This window comes from Strix aluco, chromosome 1 (assembly GCF_031877795.1).
Source record: "Strix aluco isolate bStrAlu1 chromosome 1, bStrAlu1.hap1, whole genome shotgun sequence".
NCBI lineage: Eukaryota > Metazoa > Chordata > Aves > Strigiformes > Strigidae > Strix > Strix aluco.
In genome coordinates this window covers 123,999,275-124,016,312 of record NC_133931.1, presented here as the reverse complement: position 1 = coordinate 124,016,312, position 17,038 = coordinate 123,999,275, and the positions used below count along the sequence as shown (strand labels likewise).

Genomic DNA, 17,038 nt, shown 5'->3' with positions numbered 1-17,038 from the left:
ACACAATCTCAGTCAGAACTTTCCCATTAAGATGCTTTAAGATGATTACCACTTGTCAACTCCTATAAAAATGTGTAACTACATAATATTAAAGATACATATTTTGATTTAGATATTCAAGATGTAACAGCTAACTTCTAATCATCATTGTATTTTAATCTCTTAAAAAGGGCTTTTCTTCAAGAAAATGTGTATGCCACAATCGCTTCAGTTTAAAAAAAAAGCCAAACCAAGAAAACCTCAAGCCTCAACCAAGTGTTCACAAGTGCTGACAACCAGATATGAAGACTGTAGCATAAACAATACATAAAAATTAATGTCATTTGCAGTTCACTGGAGCATTACTCACTGATGTCATCAGGAAAGACGACAGGCAGAATGGTCTCTGATCTCCATCCTGCATTGATCCAGTTCATGCCCCTGCTGTGTGAACTATTTAAACCCTTTATTTCTTTCTATGAATCAATAGAAGAAATGGTGGTATCTTTTGGAGTGTCCTGAAAGTCACTATTTCCCTATGTGTTTCTTAACAAACAATGGTGTTAGAAGCCTTTACCAACACGCTTGTTTTTAAGTTAATCAGACAAAAAGCATTAAATCAGACAAGCATTAAAACCCCATAAAAACTCCTTGCTTGGTATGGTAATAGGCTAAAGCTTAAATAAATTGAAATTTGTTAATTGTAATCAAAGACAAAAATCTTCAAAGACAGAAGAAGTTCTAAAATCTTCTAAAAAGAACTTGCAGAAATAATACCCTTCTATAAACCAGACACCATTATTCAGCCTTAATCTTTCCACTATTGTTGATTTGCTGAACAAACACCACACATTTATTCACAAATCAAAACCTGAAAACACATCTACACTGGCACATTTTATATCAGCAATGGCTGATACTACAAATAGTTATTTTTCTCGTAAAATATTTCAAAGATGCAAGGAGAAAATGATAGAACTAAACCAGTAGCTGATAAAATCTTTTAAAATGCAGAAAACAAAGAGAGTTCCTTCCCACCTTTCATTTTTGTCTAGAGCAGCAAGTTTGGCTTCATCAGTACTCCTGCCGCCTGTTTTTTTCTTCTTCTCCCTCTTTTTTCTGCTAAGCAGTTCATCCTTGATATAGAAAGAACTACGGTTACAGGTTATCATTAACATGTAAACCACAAATGTTACTGGGACTCTTCTGTGAAGGGTAAACAGTAGAGTAGCATTTATGCAAATGTATCTAGGGGTCCTACATGATTAAGTAAAATGATCTATCTTAACAATAACTGTTGCCATGGTATCCAGTCTTTAAACACACATGAAGTCCAGTTCTGTCACTCATGTGTATCTCCATAGCAATCAAAGTTTTCTAAGAGGAGAAAGCATTCAACTTGCCTCCTTTCTCATTCATCAACTTCAATAATGCAGTAGAAAATAAAAAAGTAAATAGATGCTAATGTATGAATATTTTTCAAGTTATGCTTAGGGGTTTTTTCTAGTCTGTTAAGTGCAATCGATTTTTGTATGACAAAAAAATCATATAATCCAAAATATATGTGGTTTATACTGCTCACCAATGCCTATCCTGTTAACAAAAACCCAAAACAAAAAAGCATTTAGCTAAGAACAAAGGCAGAGCAAGTATGACTAAAATGGATAAAAACTGATTATTTTTAAACATTTAAGAAAACCATATACACGACTACAGAGGCATATGATTCTGCATCAATAGATGATGGAAGAGTTTGTTATTCCTCTTCTTCCTTCCAGTTAAAAACCAAAGAACCATCTCTTGCTATTTATTACCAATTCTAGAAAAATTAAGTAGTTTTTGGATTACAATTTCTGATATGTTGAATATCTCATTCTATAATCATCACCCTTTTAAATATAAGCCTTTTAAAATATGAAAAACCCAAATTCAAACCAGGGGAAGTGGTAGAGATCCCTATAATATGCAAACTTCTGCAGGAAATTCAATACTAATAATTGAAGCAAGTTTGATTTATTACCAATACTTACCAGCTGTTTTTCCAGGTAGATTGACCAAACCACAGCATAATGACCCACTGTGAGTATAATGAACAAGAGTAATGCCAGCTCAGCATTGCTCATTTTTCTCACCCGCCTGTAGTAGAATACAGGCTGTCGCCAATCTGGTAGTCCATTGATCAGAATATCATCATACCTACAGTAGCAAATATAACAGGCTTTCATGGAGAGCTAAAAATTAAATAAGCCAAACCATCCAATTATAAAACAAAACAAACGATAGTCCACAGACCACTTGAATAATACACACACAAATCATTATTTAGTAATATTTTTATTTATTTATTTATTTATTAGGGAGCAGTGCCTTGTTTTGTCAGCTTCTAGGCTTGTATCTGGAAACAAACAGAATCTAGAAACAAACACTGGGGAAACATATCTAGTCTCAGGCAAGGGAAAAAAAAAAAAAAAAAGTAATTCGATTGCTTCTGCAACATCCCACCTCCAGTTAATTTACTTCTAAATAAAAGACTTCTAGAAATGTACATGTGTTCTACCTGCCTAGTAATCAGTAGGCAGGTCCCAATGACAGAAGTAAATAACAAACCACAAACTACTAAATAGGTAAGAAAGAACAAAAGTCTCCAACACTAGAAACGTTTTTTCTTTTACAAATTAAAAGCACAAGTGTTGGGGGGAGGGGCGAGGTATCTTTGCTTTTGTTTTGTCCTTTAGTAGCACGATATCCATTAGCTAAAAATGCTGCCAGACTTAACATCCATTCTGTGTCAGATATGAATTTAAGTTAAAGGCTTGATTTTGAGGTTAGAAAACAAAGTTCACCACAGCTAGACAGTTTTGATTTTCTATTTGAAAAGCTGTCTCCAAAATTAATCTATTTTAAAACTGCTTAATTTTACTAACACTACTGACCATACAGAAACCATTTTATGACAATTTGTCAGTTTTTCTTCACACAAATGTCTTGAAATATCTTACTATGTCTGGAGTCTTACTTACAGTATGTTATCAATTTAAAAATAAACAACAGACATGCAAACCAGATTTTTCTATTTGTTAACTTTTCAGAGTAAAGTTTCAAACAAAAATCTCTACAGTAAACTCAAAAACCTGTATGTTCAAGATGCACAACCTGTTAATCTTAAATTGAACACAACTCATTACATATTCTAATCACACCATTTCCAGAATTAAATCTGCACTGAAAGGCCTAATTTGGTGCAACACATTGACCAAAATATTTTAATTAAAAATATTCTGAGTTAGTCGCAGGCCTAATTACAGGAATAGAAATAGGGCCTATATTGTCATGCAGGTCAGTAGAACTCAGTAGTAGGTTTTTCTCAAGTAAATTGACCGATCCAGGAATAATAGCGCAGCTGCTAAACTGCCAGTCTTGACATGTAAATCAATTTAAATGCAACAACTGCACTAGCTACTTTGATAGTTATTAAATTGATACCTTGGAGATGTACTAAAAAAATTTCCACAATCAAATTCATTTTTTTAAGCAGAAAAAGAGGCAATGGTTTTCAATGAAAAAATATACTTTAGTTCAGCACATCTAGAAAAGCAGACTTCTGATAAAACATTTGTGCAAGTTGGCACCGTTATGTCTATGCAAAAGATTCTGCAGTGTTCTAAATGCTACCAGAAGTAAAATTCGTATTACAAAACTCCATCTTCCATGACAATTATTAGAATACTAAGATTAATATCCATTATGGTAAAATTCAAAAGATTAACTTTTTTCCTTTTCCAGTAAGTCAGAACGAACTAACTACTGATGCCTTAACATAAATTCTGTTCTGAACAAATTCTTTAGGATGCTGTCAAAACTAAAATTATTATCCAAGAAGTAAAGTAGAAGTAGAAGATTTAGCATTTTAAAAAATAATAATGTACTTGCTATTTTATTGTTAGAATACAATATTTTAGAAACAAAACCATTTTTAAAATAAATTGGGTTGATAACATTTCTCAAAAGATGCTATTCCTTTGAAAACTTCAGAGAAATACATGTAGATGCAAGAAAGAATTTAATACTACTATAAATTTATTAAGCATTTGTCTTTCTTATACACTAAGGCTTGTTAACTGATGTACTGAAAATGTGGCTACTGATTAAATAAGGTCCATATATGCTAATGGTAACAATACGGTAATATGTAAAACAAGATTGCAAACTAACGTTTGGCAACCATGTTCTATCATAAATTATCTGTTAAGAAAAAATAAATTAAGACAGCAGAGTCTCTTGCATTAAACACTTTAAACAGCACTCTGTATTTACTAGGCTATGTCCGCTGTTCTGAACAACAGTCTCCAAGGATTAAGTCTCAGAATCAATGCTCTATTGATTTTACTATCAATGAGCATTATGGCTCACACGACTGGCCATTTTAAGGGAAGATAGCTTCTATTATAACCCACTTTTTAGAATATATACTGTTAAAAGATAAATCACTGCTTTCAACAGTAATTAAGCTCTGTATTTGAAAAATAAAGATATCAGTGATTTTTAGGTTTTCAACTGGAAAATGATCCTACTGAAACTCAGAAGCTTCCCATAGTTTTTTAAATCTTGACATCCAAATTTAGGATGTGGTTTAATTAAAAGCAAGTTTCTTGCTAAAGAAGATTTATACAAACCTATATTAACTATGAAAGATAGTTAATCCACGTCCATCAAGAACTACATTCAAAATTTAATTACAAAGCATTCTTCTTTTGGCCACCTATGTTAATTGTTACTCTATGTAAGGAAAAAAAAAAAAAAAAATCACGCTGAAAAAGAAATATACATCTGCAGTATTTTTTCCTCAGATATATGTACACAATATCAAAGATTTGCTGCATTCTGAGTATGCCTGCCAGTTGTCGCTGAGATGTAGCAATCAGCAAGCTAAAAAACCCAAAAGCACCAGTACAGAAACAAAAAGACCAAAAAAAAAAAATCCACATTTATAACTTAGGTTGAATCCTTATTTTAGAACTCAGGATTCTATACACAGTCTTGTACTAACAAGTAACCAATTGCAAGATTATTAACATTTCATTCTTCTGTAAAGTTTCATTAAATAGTTTTCAGAGCTCTTTGTATAATCAATTACATTGCAAGAAAAAAAAAATCCATTAACTGTAGCAGCTAATTACAGTATCATCTATTTTAATATAATTATAATTTACTTTTCCCTTTAAGGGAGCCACTGCATTTCACATTTCAAATAATTTCAGAGATCTGATACAGTTTATATACTATAACCGTGAAGTAATGAGATCTATCCTGAACTACAGAAAGACTGCACTGGCATTTTTTATTTTGTGGGCCTTTTTTCCTCACACTGTCAGAGACATCTAGTGCAACATCAGCCAGAACAATTTATACCTATGAATACAGACATTTAATTATACCGAGAGCTAAGATAAACACCTTTCTTACTCTAAACAAGTATATCTTGATTCCTTTGCAAATGCTTCCTGTAATCAAGCCCACATTGTTACCAAGGATAGGCCTGGTCCATAAAAGAAAGCTCCTTAAAATGGTAACAAAGACTAAAATCTAAGATTTTTGCCTAATTACAATTAATAGAAGTGTGTAAAATTATCTACTTTTTCATAAATAAAAAATAATCAGAGGCTAATAAAATTTATCATCAAGTTGATTTACCAATAAATGCCCTACAGTAAAGTGTATTTCAGGAAATACACCTATCTCTACATACCCTAAAGATAAACTTTTCTGTAGAATTTCACACACTCTGCAGTGTGTATACAAAACATAAAATATTATGTTCTGCTGCACGTATGTTTAATTTAATGTTAAACACTGCTACACTAAACAATGTTGCATGTATGTTTAACGTTAGAATATTAGAATGTTTTGATCATGTACCTGTCAAAATGTGTAAGAGAAAAGTATTAACACAGTAATATTACTATATCCTGCAGTACTACTATTAGTATACCTCACATGCAACTATAAAACTTTCTCAAAAAAGCAAACCACATTTTAATTATAAAGCCCTGTATTATAATTGTTAGTAGAGGAACCATAATATTTTAAGAAAGGTTTCTGCCATCAGATAAAGTAAAAATTCACTCATAAATATGAAAAAACAAAGGTTTTAGGAAAATAATTACATATAGCAGGCCAACAGATCTGCCTTTTCCGAACGCTGTTTTTGTACACACACGCAAATAATTAACACCTCTGACATTCACCAAGACATAGAGGAAGAGTGTAATTAGACCCAGTTTTATTGTTTCAAAATGAGTTAATCGCTCACTCATACAGCACAGGACCTTATTCTGCCTTTACTGGTTCCACTCACTGCATGCACACCAGGACCAATGCTGGACTACATCCCTTTTGAGATGAACAAGGAAGAGGCAGGTACAGCTGACTTCACTGTACACAAGCAGAAGCCTGCAGCTCACTGTTCTCAAGGTGGTGTAATCCCATGCCCCAAACTATTTCAGTGTCCAGTTGTGAAGGGATTCCCAGCTAAACTGCCAGAATTCCTCACCAACTAATTTGTAAGAAATTGAACTAATTTCCATCTCACCCCATCAGGTCTTCAAGTTACTTCAGAAATAACAACTACCACACTGTCAAGGGCGGGGGAGCAGGGGGTGGAAGGGAGGAAATCTGCAGAAAGCCTTGTTACAGCAGACCCAAATATGTGTCCCTGGAATCAGGACAAAACTGAGTTGATAAGCCCCGAGAGACAAAGGGTGCAGCATATAGTTTCTCCCCAGTGAGTGGGCATGACAGCAAACTTTGAGCCTGTTCCACTAGGTCCAATCACCTCACACAATGCATAGCCAAGTATCAACATCTAAAGCAGGAAGATCACAAAAAGCCATGACTCTCCCCTTTCCTTTGCTGCATGGCTGCAAGAAATCCATGAATTACCTTACAACAGAAACAATATTACAGGGGGAGCAGCTCCTAACAAAATTAAGACTTGTTTTAAAGACATGCTACAACAACACCTTACGGGATACAGGACAGACCACCCTCCATTTACAAGCTCAACTGAGAGTTTATCATTAGATTGTGGAATAACTCTGATCAATAAAGGTTTTGTCAGAGCAAAGAGACCATATAGCTCTGCTACTCCGCATGTTATTTCTAAACTCTGCATATTATTTCCAGAAAATTCTCTGAATGTAAACACTATTTAATCCACTACGTTTAATCAACTATAGAAGCAGTATCAACCATACATCCACACTGTGCAAGAAAACATTCTCTATGTACAAAATAAGTTATTGACAATGAAATCAATCTAAGCTAGAAGAACAATCTACCGCTGCTTTAACTTCCCATTTATAAACATTGTGCTTCACTAATTAACAATACTCTCGCAAATAAGTCGGGTTAGATACATTTGTAATGTATACAAGGCTTGAAAACGTTATTTTTACAAGTTACTGCATAGTTCCATGCAGAAAGCTATTACAGCTGCAAGGAAATTCCTAGAAGTTCCATGCTAGAGCTAAGTTTCAGAGAAGCAATATCACAAACTAACTGTAAACACTCTTACAAACAAAAAGGTGGGAAAATTTTGGGGATAACTCACTTTTCAAGTGGTCTGAAACCACTTAACTAACAATTTTTTAAAAACTTTCCTTGAGTGTAACTTCACAATGAAATTCTCTTGTGAGAGGTGAAATTAAAACAAACCAAAAACCACACAAATTTCCAAAAGTGTTTCTATGAAGTACATCTTCATGACACTTCAAGAGAGGATTACCAAAAAGTAGATAATCTGTACTATAAAACCTGAATTCCTGCCAAGACATCTACAAAGCCAAAAACCCTTCAATAAATGTCTCGTGTTAAAGACTTGTAAGGTGAAAATGATTTACTAAAACTCAAACCTGAAAGCAAAACTCTTTCAGTATCCCAGTTGTCCTGATAATCATTAGTCTAAATGGTCATCTGCTTAAAAAAGAAAAAAAAAAGTTTAAAATAGTCTTCCAGAAAGCAGATCAGCCCCAGGTTTTCAGTTCTTAATCCTATCTTCTTCAGGTACTACTGGACCTTCTACTGAAGCCGCAAGGACAACTATCATTTATTTTAAAACAAATTAGTCAATGGATAAAGTTTACAGTATTCTAGATAATATAACTGAAAGAAAAAACAATGAACTAAGCAACAGAAAACAATGCTGAAGACATACACTGGAAATAATCCCTACATATCATGCAACTAACCTTTTATTGATATAGTGAGATACAACTGACAGTTGAATCAGTGGCCTATATTTTCAATCACAGCTTTAAATAAAACAAGCAATGATAATTGACACAACAAAAAGTGATATAATTGTTTAAAATATTGGTCCAAACAACAGCTAGCTTTTAAAGTTCTCTCAAATACTAATTTTAAAGGAGAATAACCAGTATATCACACAAAAATACACACCAGCTTCCCCTTTAAGCCACATACAATCTTTAAACAAACAGCTACATAGGAATTACAAACTTAAATTATGCAAAAAATCAACTGAAGAGTTAAAAACCAAGTCAAATAGGACTTCAGTATATCACTGGCATGAATGCTTTAAGAACCTGTGCAGATTAACTCACCTCTGCCTCCTTTGTTCATCCTTTAAAACCTCATAGATGGCCACCAACTAAAACAAAACCAGAAAAACGACTCACAAAAGAGTTTACTTTAAGACTGAATTTATGAAGTTTGAATGGTAGTATCGTATTTTACATTTACCAACATGACCTTTGCTAGTTTTGACTTTTCCCTACAACACTAAGAAGCAAACTCAGTATGCAAAAGAAAGTGACATATTCATATACAAAGTGTCAAACACACAAATGACTCCTACAAAAGACTTTTTTTCCCCTCTTCACATCTGTCAAACTGAAGTCTTGTCTTAGCTACACCTTAAACATAAAAGGTATCATTTGTTACTTACTGAAATGAAGTAGCCAGTATTAAGCCATCAGAAGTGTATTTTAAAGGTAGAGCTAATTACAAGTCTTGTGGTTTCATTCCATAAAGATTCAAAAGGCAAAAATTCAGAAACAAAAATTATTTTCATTAAATTATGCCCACATATGACTTGCACTGAGAACTGATCAGAAATTTTCCCTACTATTTTTGAAAAGACTATTTATAAGCAGTCTTACAGAAAGTGCAAAAAGTGTTCTCCTCCTAAAGAGTATAGGTCTAAGTATAATGTTCAAAGTACTTTTAATATACAGGTGAATACTAAATCTGAGTTATTCAACAAGTTAATTCTGAAAAAAGTGTACTTCTTTTTAATCTAGCTATGTCAGGAAAAATGTAATTCAATGTTCAACTTAGTAATTTCAAAGGTGTACCATTGTTCTTAGTAAAATGGCATCATCATAAAAAATTCTGCTTCTATTTTGCCTAAAGCTTTTATTGCCACGCATTGCACTTACTTGCCTAAACTGTGTTTCTGCGTTTTCATCTTTATTCTTGTCTGGGTGTAAAATCAGTGAAAGCTTTCGATATGCCTTCCGAATGTCTGCAGATGAAGCATCCTGAAAAACAAAGCAAACTGTCAGAAACTAATGCCCAGAACTTTACGATGTCAAGACAGCCAACCAAGTGCAGGAACTAAGGCAACGTAATTTGAGACTTCTAACACCCAAACCATGCAACTAGCCTAGCCTAAATGACTGAACAGTCATTCAACCCAATTCATCTTTCACCTTAACTTCCTTCATTACCATACAGCCATTACAATGGTATTTGCCAAAACTTCCAAACACTTTCTTGCCTAAGAATTAACCTGAGCACCTTCTGCACCATTTAGAAGTTCAAATAAAAACTGAAAATGATTGTATCTGCATATCTTCAAGACAGAAAAATTTCAGTAAATCATCGTGCTCAATTTCCCAACTCAGGACTTGATATGAACTCTTCCCTTATTAATATTTACATGTAATTCACCACTAATAGGACTTCCATTCAACTTCAGCTTCACCATGTCTAAAGAATTGTATTTTTCTAAAGTAGCTTCAAATTGCAGTCTTGAAGCTATACTGTAACACTGACATCAATCTATACCTTAATCATTATAAGAATTGTACACATTTGGGAGAAAAAATAGAACTCAGAACATAAAATACATCAATGATGTACCAATTTAGCTGCTCAATGCACAAATTTCTGAATTAATGACTGCTATTTAGTACATGCTATAAAGATATCCAGAAATGGAAGGGTTCGAGAGTTGTATTTTATACTATATAGGTGTTACATTCACCAGAATATCCAGAAAGCATCACATTTAAACAGAACCACTTGCATTCTATTACTAACATGTCCAAGAAAACATTTTAGAAATCAACTGTTTATCTGACAATTTTTATTTCTTGATTTTATATATATTGTTCCCCAGTATATTCTCTCTCTCAAAATTACAGTGTCAATAGGGATTAAAAACCACCAAAACCCAGATCTGAATTAGCTGTGAGAGGAACAGAGCTGAAATAAGATAATAATTAACACAATACTGTAATTAGTCTGTCAGGCTTTTTATTACAAATCATTATTTTCATTTTAAAATTTTCAGGTTTATGACATGAGGCTATAATAATGCTGTATACAAGTTTGGGCCAGGAGTGAATATTAGAGAAAGACTGGAGGAAGGGAAGGGGAAGGGGATAAAGCAGAGAAAAATGCAGAATTTGAGAAAATTCAGCTTTGAAATTATGTTTTGAGGAAGCTGGTATTATCCCCTACTGCAAGACCGAAGTTTCCATAGTCTCTTGTCTGTCAGAGGAAGGTGCTTTTACTACTCACAGGGAAGATCTCTCCTGAAAAGACTGCATATGCATTTTTAAATTTTTTAGTTTTCCAACAGCTATTTCTAAGGTGTGTGCACACCAAAGCAGAATTCCTCTGGTTAAGTACCAGCTTGCTTCCAGCTTGATTACTGCCAGTGAGTTGTTTCATATTGCCATTGTTTTACAGGTTTATTTTTAACTCTTGGTGAAGAGGAAGGAAGAGACAGTGACTAAATATCTATTCTAAGTACAAAGAAACATGAAATTCTTGAGATGTAGACTTAATTATACGAAATAAATGCAAAGTAAATAAATCTTTTAAAAATTACGGATTGAGACCGTGATAACCTCAAGAAATTAGTAACTCCAGACCTTGTATTTGGAATAAACCACAGCTTATTCCTTCTCTACCATACATTTAGATGTGCTTGGTATTATTTTTGGAACACTCCTGATGAACAGTTAAAAATCTGATAAAAGCATATTAAAGAGATGTCCCATAGTATTCTCCCAACTACTTCAAACAAACAAGCAAAAAAAGTTACAATGTTTTCAGTTGTAGCTAAGCAATTTCAACTTTAGTTTTACTTGGGAGAAGCACTATTATTTGTGTAAAGTATCAGGACAAATGGTAGTTTACCTGTTTCATACTTAAGAAAAGCAAGAGATCCCAAGTCAACTCTGAAAGAATAAGGTTGCTTAAATATTTATGTTGCTTCACCTTGACAAGTTGAAACAAAAATGTATAAATTTACAAAAACAGATTGTTCATCTTAGTTACCAGAAATAATTCAGAGATTGTTTTGTTTCCCCTCATCTACCAATCCAGTCAGCCACTTCATAAACAACAGGGGCTTGTCTTCAAAACAAAATATAGTATTTCAACACTACTATAGCAAATAAAAAAATCAGGAAATAGTTTACTGGCCATGGTTTTAGCTAAACAATGAAAGTGATCTTTATGAACATATCAGCTAATTGTAATTAAGCCCCTCAAAGGTTAAAAAGGGGACAATAATACTAGTCTGTAATTAAATATGTGATGTTGTTGTAAATGATTTAATTACAACTGGTCCACATAAATTTCTAAAGCAACAATAAGTCTGCCTGCTAACCGATTCTTCACAATACTGTCAAACACAACACAGGAAAATTCTGCATGTTCCAAACATTTTCCTAATTAATGCTACCTATGGGTAACGTTAGGCATCTTCACGCAAGGTTCCAGGTCCTCTTAGAGCTGCCCTGAACAAAAGTCGTTAGGTTTTGAGAAAAGCCTCTTTCATCACTACAGAGCTTCCTAGCAGTGTATGATCCTAAACAAGCCACAAAGAACAATTATTTTTGAACTAATAAAGAAACATCTACCATACTGAAGTCAGCTGTTCTAAGAGACTTTCATTTATAGCTAACTGACTCTGTTGGCCACCTTCAGTAACATTTCCATAAAGGCTGAGCAGGAAATCACTGAGTGTTTTCTACAAAGATATTATTTTACATGTTAGGGCAGAAGTCCAAAGATTAGCGACAGAAAGCCATGACCACACTATGGTTTTGTTTGTTTTAAAGAAAAAGCTCAGAAGACACGTTGGATAGCTTCATTTACAATTCAGAAATCTCAATCTCAGTTACATCTAAGCAGGGAAAAATAACATCTGTATAGGCATATCAGTTAATAGCTGAAGGAGCTGGTGATGTTAAAGACAGTTAGTGCATTCACTGATTTCTCCAACTTCTCCTGTGCTTCAGGTTGGCAAGTTTTGCCACCAATTAAGGTAAATGAGCCTGTCACACAGTCTCCCGCGTGTGGATACAAACATCAAAAGCATCACCCTATTTCTTGGTAACTATTTTTCAAATCAATACTGTCCCATCATACTTCCAAAGTTGAACATGTCTACACACCCCTTTCCAAGTTAACAGACCTTACAAGTTGAGAACTACTCTCACTGCAACAACAGCACACACTTCCACGTGCAGCATCGAAGTCCACTTTCATACAAGTCACTGCTGTTCAGGAGGAAAAAAGGCAATACTCCATCACGTATATTTTGAAAAGCAAAGCATAATATAAGCACTTATATTAAAAGATAAGGCAAAATGAATGCTCTATGCTAAAATAAAAACTGCTCAGCTGTTAGCTGCATAGCGGGAAAAAACGCAAATAGTAGACAAGTCAATGGGGGAAAAGGTGTTTTATGCTAGAATTAGTTCTCAGAAATACCAAACTGCAAGTCTGTATTTAGGTAGGCCACAGTTAGCCTCTTCTGCATGTAAACATGCAAGTATTCATGTGGTAATTTTTTAATTGCTAACACTTTACTGAACAAGCAGTGTCCATCTGTCTAGTTACATGACCTCTACGTAGAAGTTAAAAGTTCAATCTTTTACATTTTTTTCACATAATCCCTTATACTACGAACAAGTATTTTAGCACACAAAATTACCATTTGAAGGAATCAATGGTATGTCAAAGGTTAAACACATTTCTTAAGGTACTCTGTTGGAATTTTTAATTTTTGTCTAAAGGGTGATACACATCAGATTCCCAGGGTGGGGGAGAAAAGGAAACATTCTTCTCACTTTCTTCTCTTCATTTTCTTTTGGCAGCTTCTTCCATTCAAACAATGAAAAACACATTACTAAATTTTACTCAGCATCATTTTCATATTCTCTAGTAGTACCAAGAACAGTTCTATATTAGACTAAAAATACATAAGGAGAAAAAAGACAGAATTTTTTCACAACACAAAAAACCCTAATCTAAATAGGTATTTGCCTTCCATTTTTTAAAAATAAAATTCTTGCTGAAAATACACAAAGATTCAAAATGGTCTCCTCCTCTGTCTATACAGACTCAGACTCCCACCTACAGAGCTCACTTCCATCTTTACAATAAACAGAAAAAACGGTGTAGTACAGGACAAGTATATTACTCCACTGCCTTCTATTCCTAATGTAACTATGATTACTAATGAAGCTAAAAAAACCCCTCATTGTGGTCCCAAGACAATTCTTGGTGAACACATAACATATCAGATATTGCCATAGGCAAACAGTGATTAGGTCAAGGGGAAAAAATAATCAATGTCTACATAGTTTTCACTTACCAACATATACAATTCAAAACCTAAATTGTTCCCTTGAGTGCAATGCAGCTATACAACAAGACTTAGTTACTTACAATTTAGCAACTGCTTCTAACACAGTAAATGTGCTCAATTCATCTTGGGTTTTAAATATGCCTACCGATGTCTTCAAAGAGGTGGTATTATCTTTATTAGCAATGGGAAGTCACATGGTCCAGGAGACCAAGTATGCAGATAGAAATCACGTTTCTATTCACATGCAGTTTGTCCAATCTCTTGTTAATGGATGAAAAGAGAAAGACATCAGTGTACCTATTTCATTACAGTGCTGCTGAATAGCCGTGTAAGAATCTTCCATGGCACATGCTACTGAAGCTATATGGTAACCAAAAGTGACAGTTGTATAGAGCACCAGCTGACTATTTCAAGTGTGAACTTTATACCTGTATATAACCTCTGTGCAGGGAGGCCTTTTTCAGCCTTCCCAAATTATAAGTCAAACTTACAGAACTCTTGTGTTTTTTTGGTTTTTTTTTTATTCAAGAACAATTCAAATGTTTATGGTTTCTTCAACAAAATATTCCATTCAGAATTTTTGTGTAGAAGAAGGGGAGTAAGTCACTACTTTCCTTTTGGTAACCATCAGGTATACAAGCTGAAGCAGAATGGTACAGAAGAAGAAACAAAAAGTAAGCTTTGTAAATTCACAATTGCATATTTTTCTTCAATGATTTGAAACTGCAGGACGTACAGGTTGTCCCACAAAAATTCACAAAACAAGCAGGGGCAGGTAACTGGACAGAAGCTACAGCTGGCTATTAAACATCGTGGTTGTTTTCATGTGAAGTCCACAGAAAAGTAATATCCATAAGTGTCAGAGACTGCAGGCCAACAATTAAATACCCGCAATCCTTAGTCCCTGAGCAACATCAAGGAACACAGTATGACCCCTTCTAAGAGCCTCATTCTCATATGGGGACAGAACAGCAACCACTGTTGCTCCACAACCCTCCTCTAGGTAATTCTTGGGATGGAAACCATATAGCTGTGACCCTTCTTCCAACCCGATTCTTACCCCACTTTAGTTCAGCGTAAACTAACACATACCTCTTCAACCTGCTTGAAGGCCATGCTGACTCTGAAAGCTTACCACCAAAACTATAATTCAATGGATTTCATTCGCTCTAGACTTTGTACCTTTTCTTTTTTAAAAAAAAACATTTAACAAAGTAAATGAGACTCTCAGAAACAAACACAAGAACTCCCACCATCAGTACCAACAGTCTTAAATACCACAATAAGTATCTTCTGCACACAACCAGAAGCATCCCCGTTTCCTCAAACAAGTTTTTGGAATGTAATTTCCCCTTAGAAATAATAATACAAAAATCACACCTGCATGCTGTTTCTACACACAAAATTTGCTCAGTAGCACCAGGAGGAAAAGCAACAGTTACATAAAGCAGACATATCTGACATGGTTGCTCCTCTAACAGCAGCAACAGCACGAGACTAGGAAATAAATTCATCTTTACCCGTATCAAATTTGATTAAAATACCACTCCCATATTTGCTTCACATGCATCCATTGCAAGCTGGTCCTAATTTAAACTCCCATGACCAGATTAGTTCCAAGAAGTACACCTGAGTTTGCCAAGTTTGCACTTGGAAAAACATCTATGAGGGGAATAGAGCCATGTAGCAAATTCCAGAGGTGGGAAGGACCTGCTGGCAATCCTGAAGAATATAACTCTAGGAAAGAAAATCGAGTGTCTCCCAGAAGACCAAGCATTATCCGTGAACTTCTATAGTTAACAGATGCCAGCTGAGTTTTGGCTTAAATTTCTTGCTGCAAAACCTTTGTTCAATTTACCCTTTATTTTTATTGAACTTCTTTCTAAGACATTCATCTTTTTCAAGGATGTAAAATGAGTTAAACTCAAATTTGCTGCTTCTCTACAGATGAATGTTCCAAGTATACCCAGGCAGGAGAGATCTGCTCTGCTGCAAACCGAACCATGTGTCTCAAAACATTCCGTTGATTTAAGCTGAATAACAGCACAGCAGGGAAATACGTAGGAACTAAAAATAATGCTAAAAAGGTGTTTTAATGCTTTTTTATGTTGCTAAGTTTTAAAGCAATTCATGAAATGAAAATGAATACAAACCAGCACAATGTATTCCTGTGAGCTTCTGATAACTGGCACAATCCCTTCACTGGCATGTTTGTTTCCAAGGGAGTGTGTCAAATGAAAGAAGACTCTGTTTCAGCCTAGCATGCCAAATGAATGAAAATTCTGCTGCCTCATGCTTGAGAAACCAAAAAAAGTGTTCTCTTCAGCACATGTGCACAATTACATGGGCTTGGGTTTTCTTGACCAATTTGAACAACAGTATTTATATGTATTTTTTTTCTTGTATTGAAACTATTTTAGCCTCTTACCTTTTTTACTTAGATTTTCAGAAACTGATTACTTAGGAAACATTAGATTGCCCAAGAGAACACTGTCATGTATAACCACAAGTTATTATTTAACATGAGCTTTGTCTCCGAGATGCAGAGAACGCTCACCAACTCTCAACATCTTTACAATTACTCTTCAAATTCAAAATGGAGAAAAGCTATCAAACAACTGAGGCCACTATTCAAGCCAATACCGACTAATTCGAAATACTGACTACTTATAGTCTACTTCCATTTAGTTTTTCATTCTGGTAGTTCAAAAGGAAGAAATGAGCAGGTATCCTTTATTTATTTCACATGTTTTTCCAGGAACATTATTACATATTTATTTTTATTCCATTTTATATATTACATTTTATGATTATATATTTATATAATATGTTATATATTTTTTTATAACACAGATAGTTGCATATATTTATATATACCTGTGTGTATTCCCTTATAGGCTAAAGAAAGTTGTTTCTAGGGAGTTCTCTTGAAAATCTGCTTATTGCATCACAGATTTCCAAGTCTACAGCTCTCAGATAAAAATATTACCTACAAAATTCCTGATCCTGCAACATATTCACAGGAACTAAATTGCTACGAAGACCGACCACTGCTTTTACAGTCCAGGTTGGCAGGGAAAGCAAAATATGACGTCTCCTGCAGTGCATTTCTTGCTCAATGCCTTTGCCCCTAGATAGCACAGC

At 34.4% G+C, this 17,038-nt stretch overlaps 1 protein-coding gene across 1 annotated transcript in view; it reads right to left on the bottom strand.

The window, feature by feature from the left end:
• Window positions 1-17,038, bottom strand: part of DNAJC1 (DnaJ heat shock protein family (Hsp40) member C1) — a 121,356-nt gene that overhangs the window by 70,701 nt on the left and 33,617 nt on the right. Inside the window, exons 2-5 of the mRNA XM_074834150.1 lie at window positions 9,438-9,539; window positions 8,601-8,647; window positions 2,010-2,175; window positions 1,018-1,115 (exon numbers count right to left, since the gene is read on the bottom strand). Of these exons, the coding sequence (XP_074690251.1) occupies window positions 1,018-1,115; window positions 2,010-2,175; window positions 8,601-8,647; window positions 9,438-9,539 (413 nt within the window). The remainder of the gene's footprint in view (window positions 1-1,017; window positions 1,116-2,009; window positions 2,176-8,600; window positions 8,648-9,437; window positions 9,540-17,038) is intronic.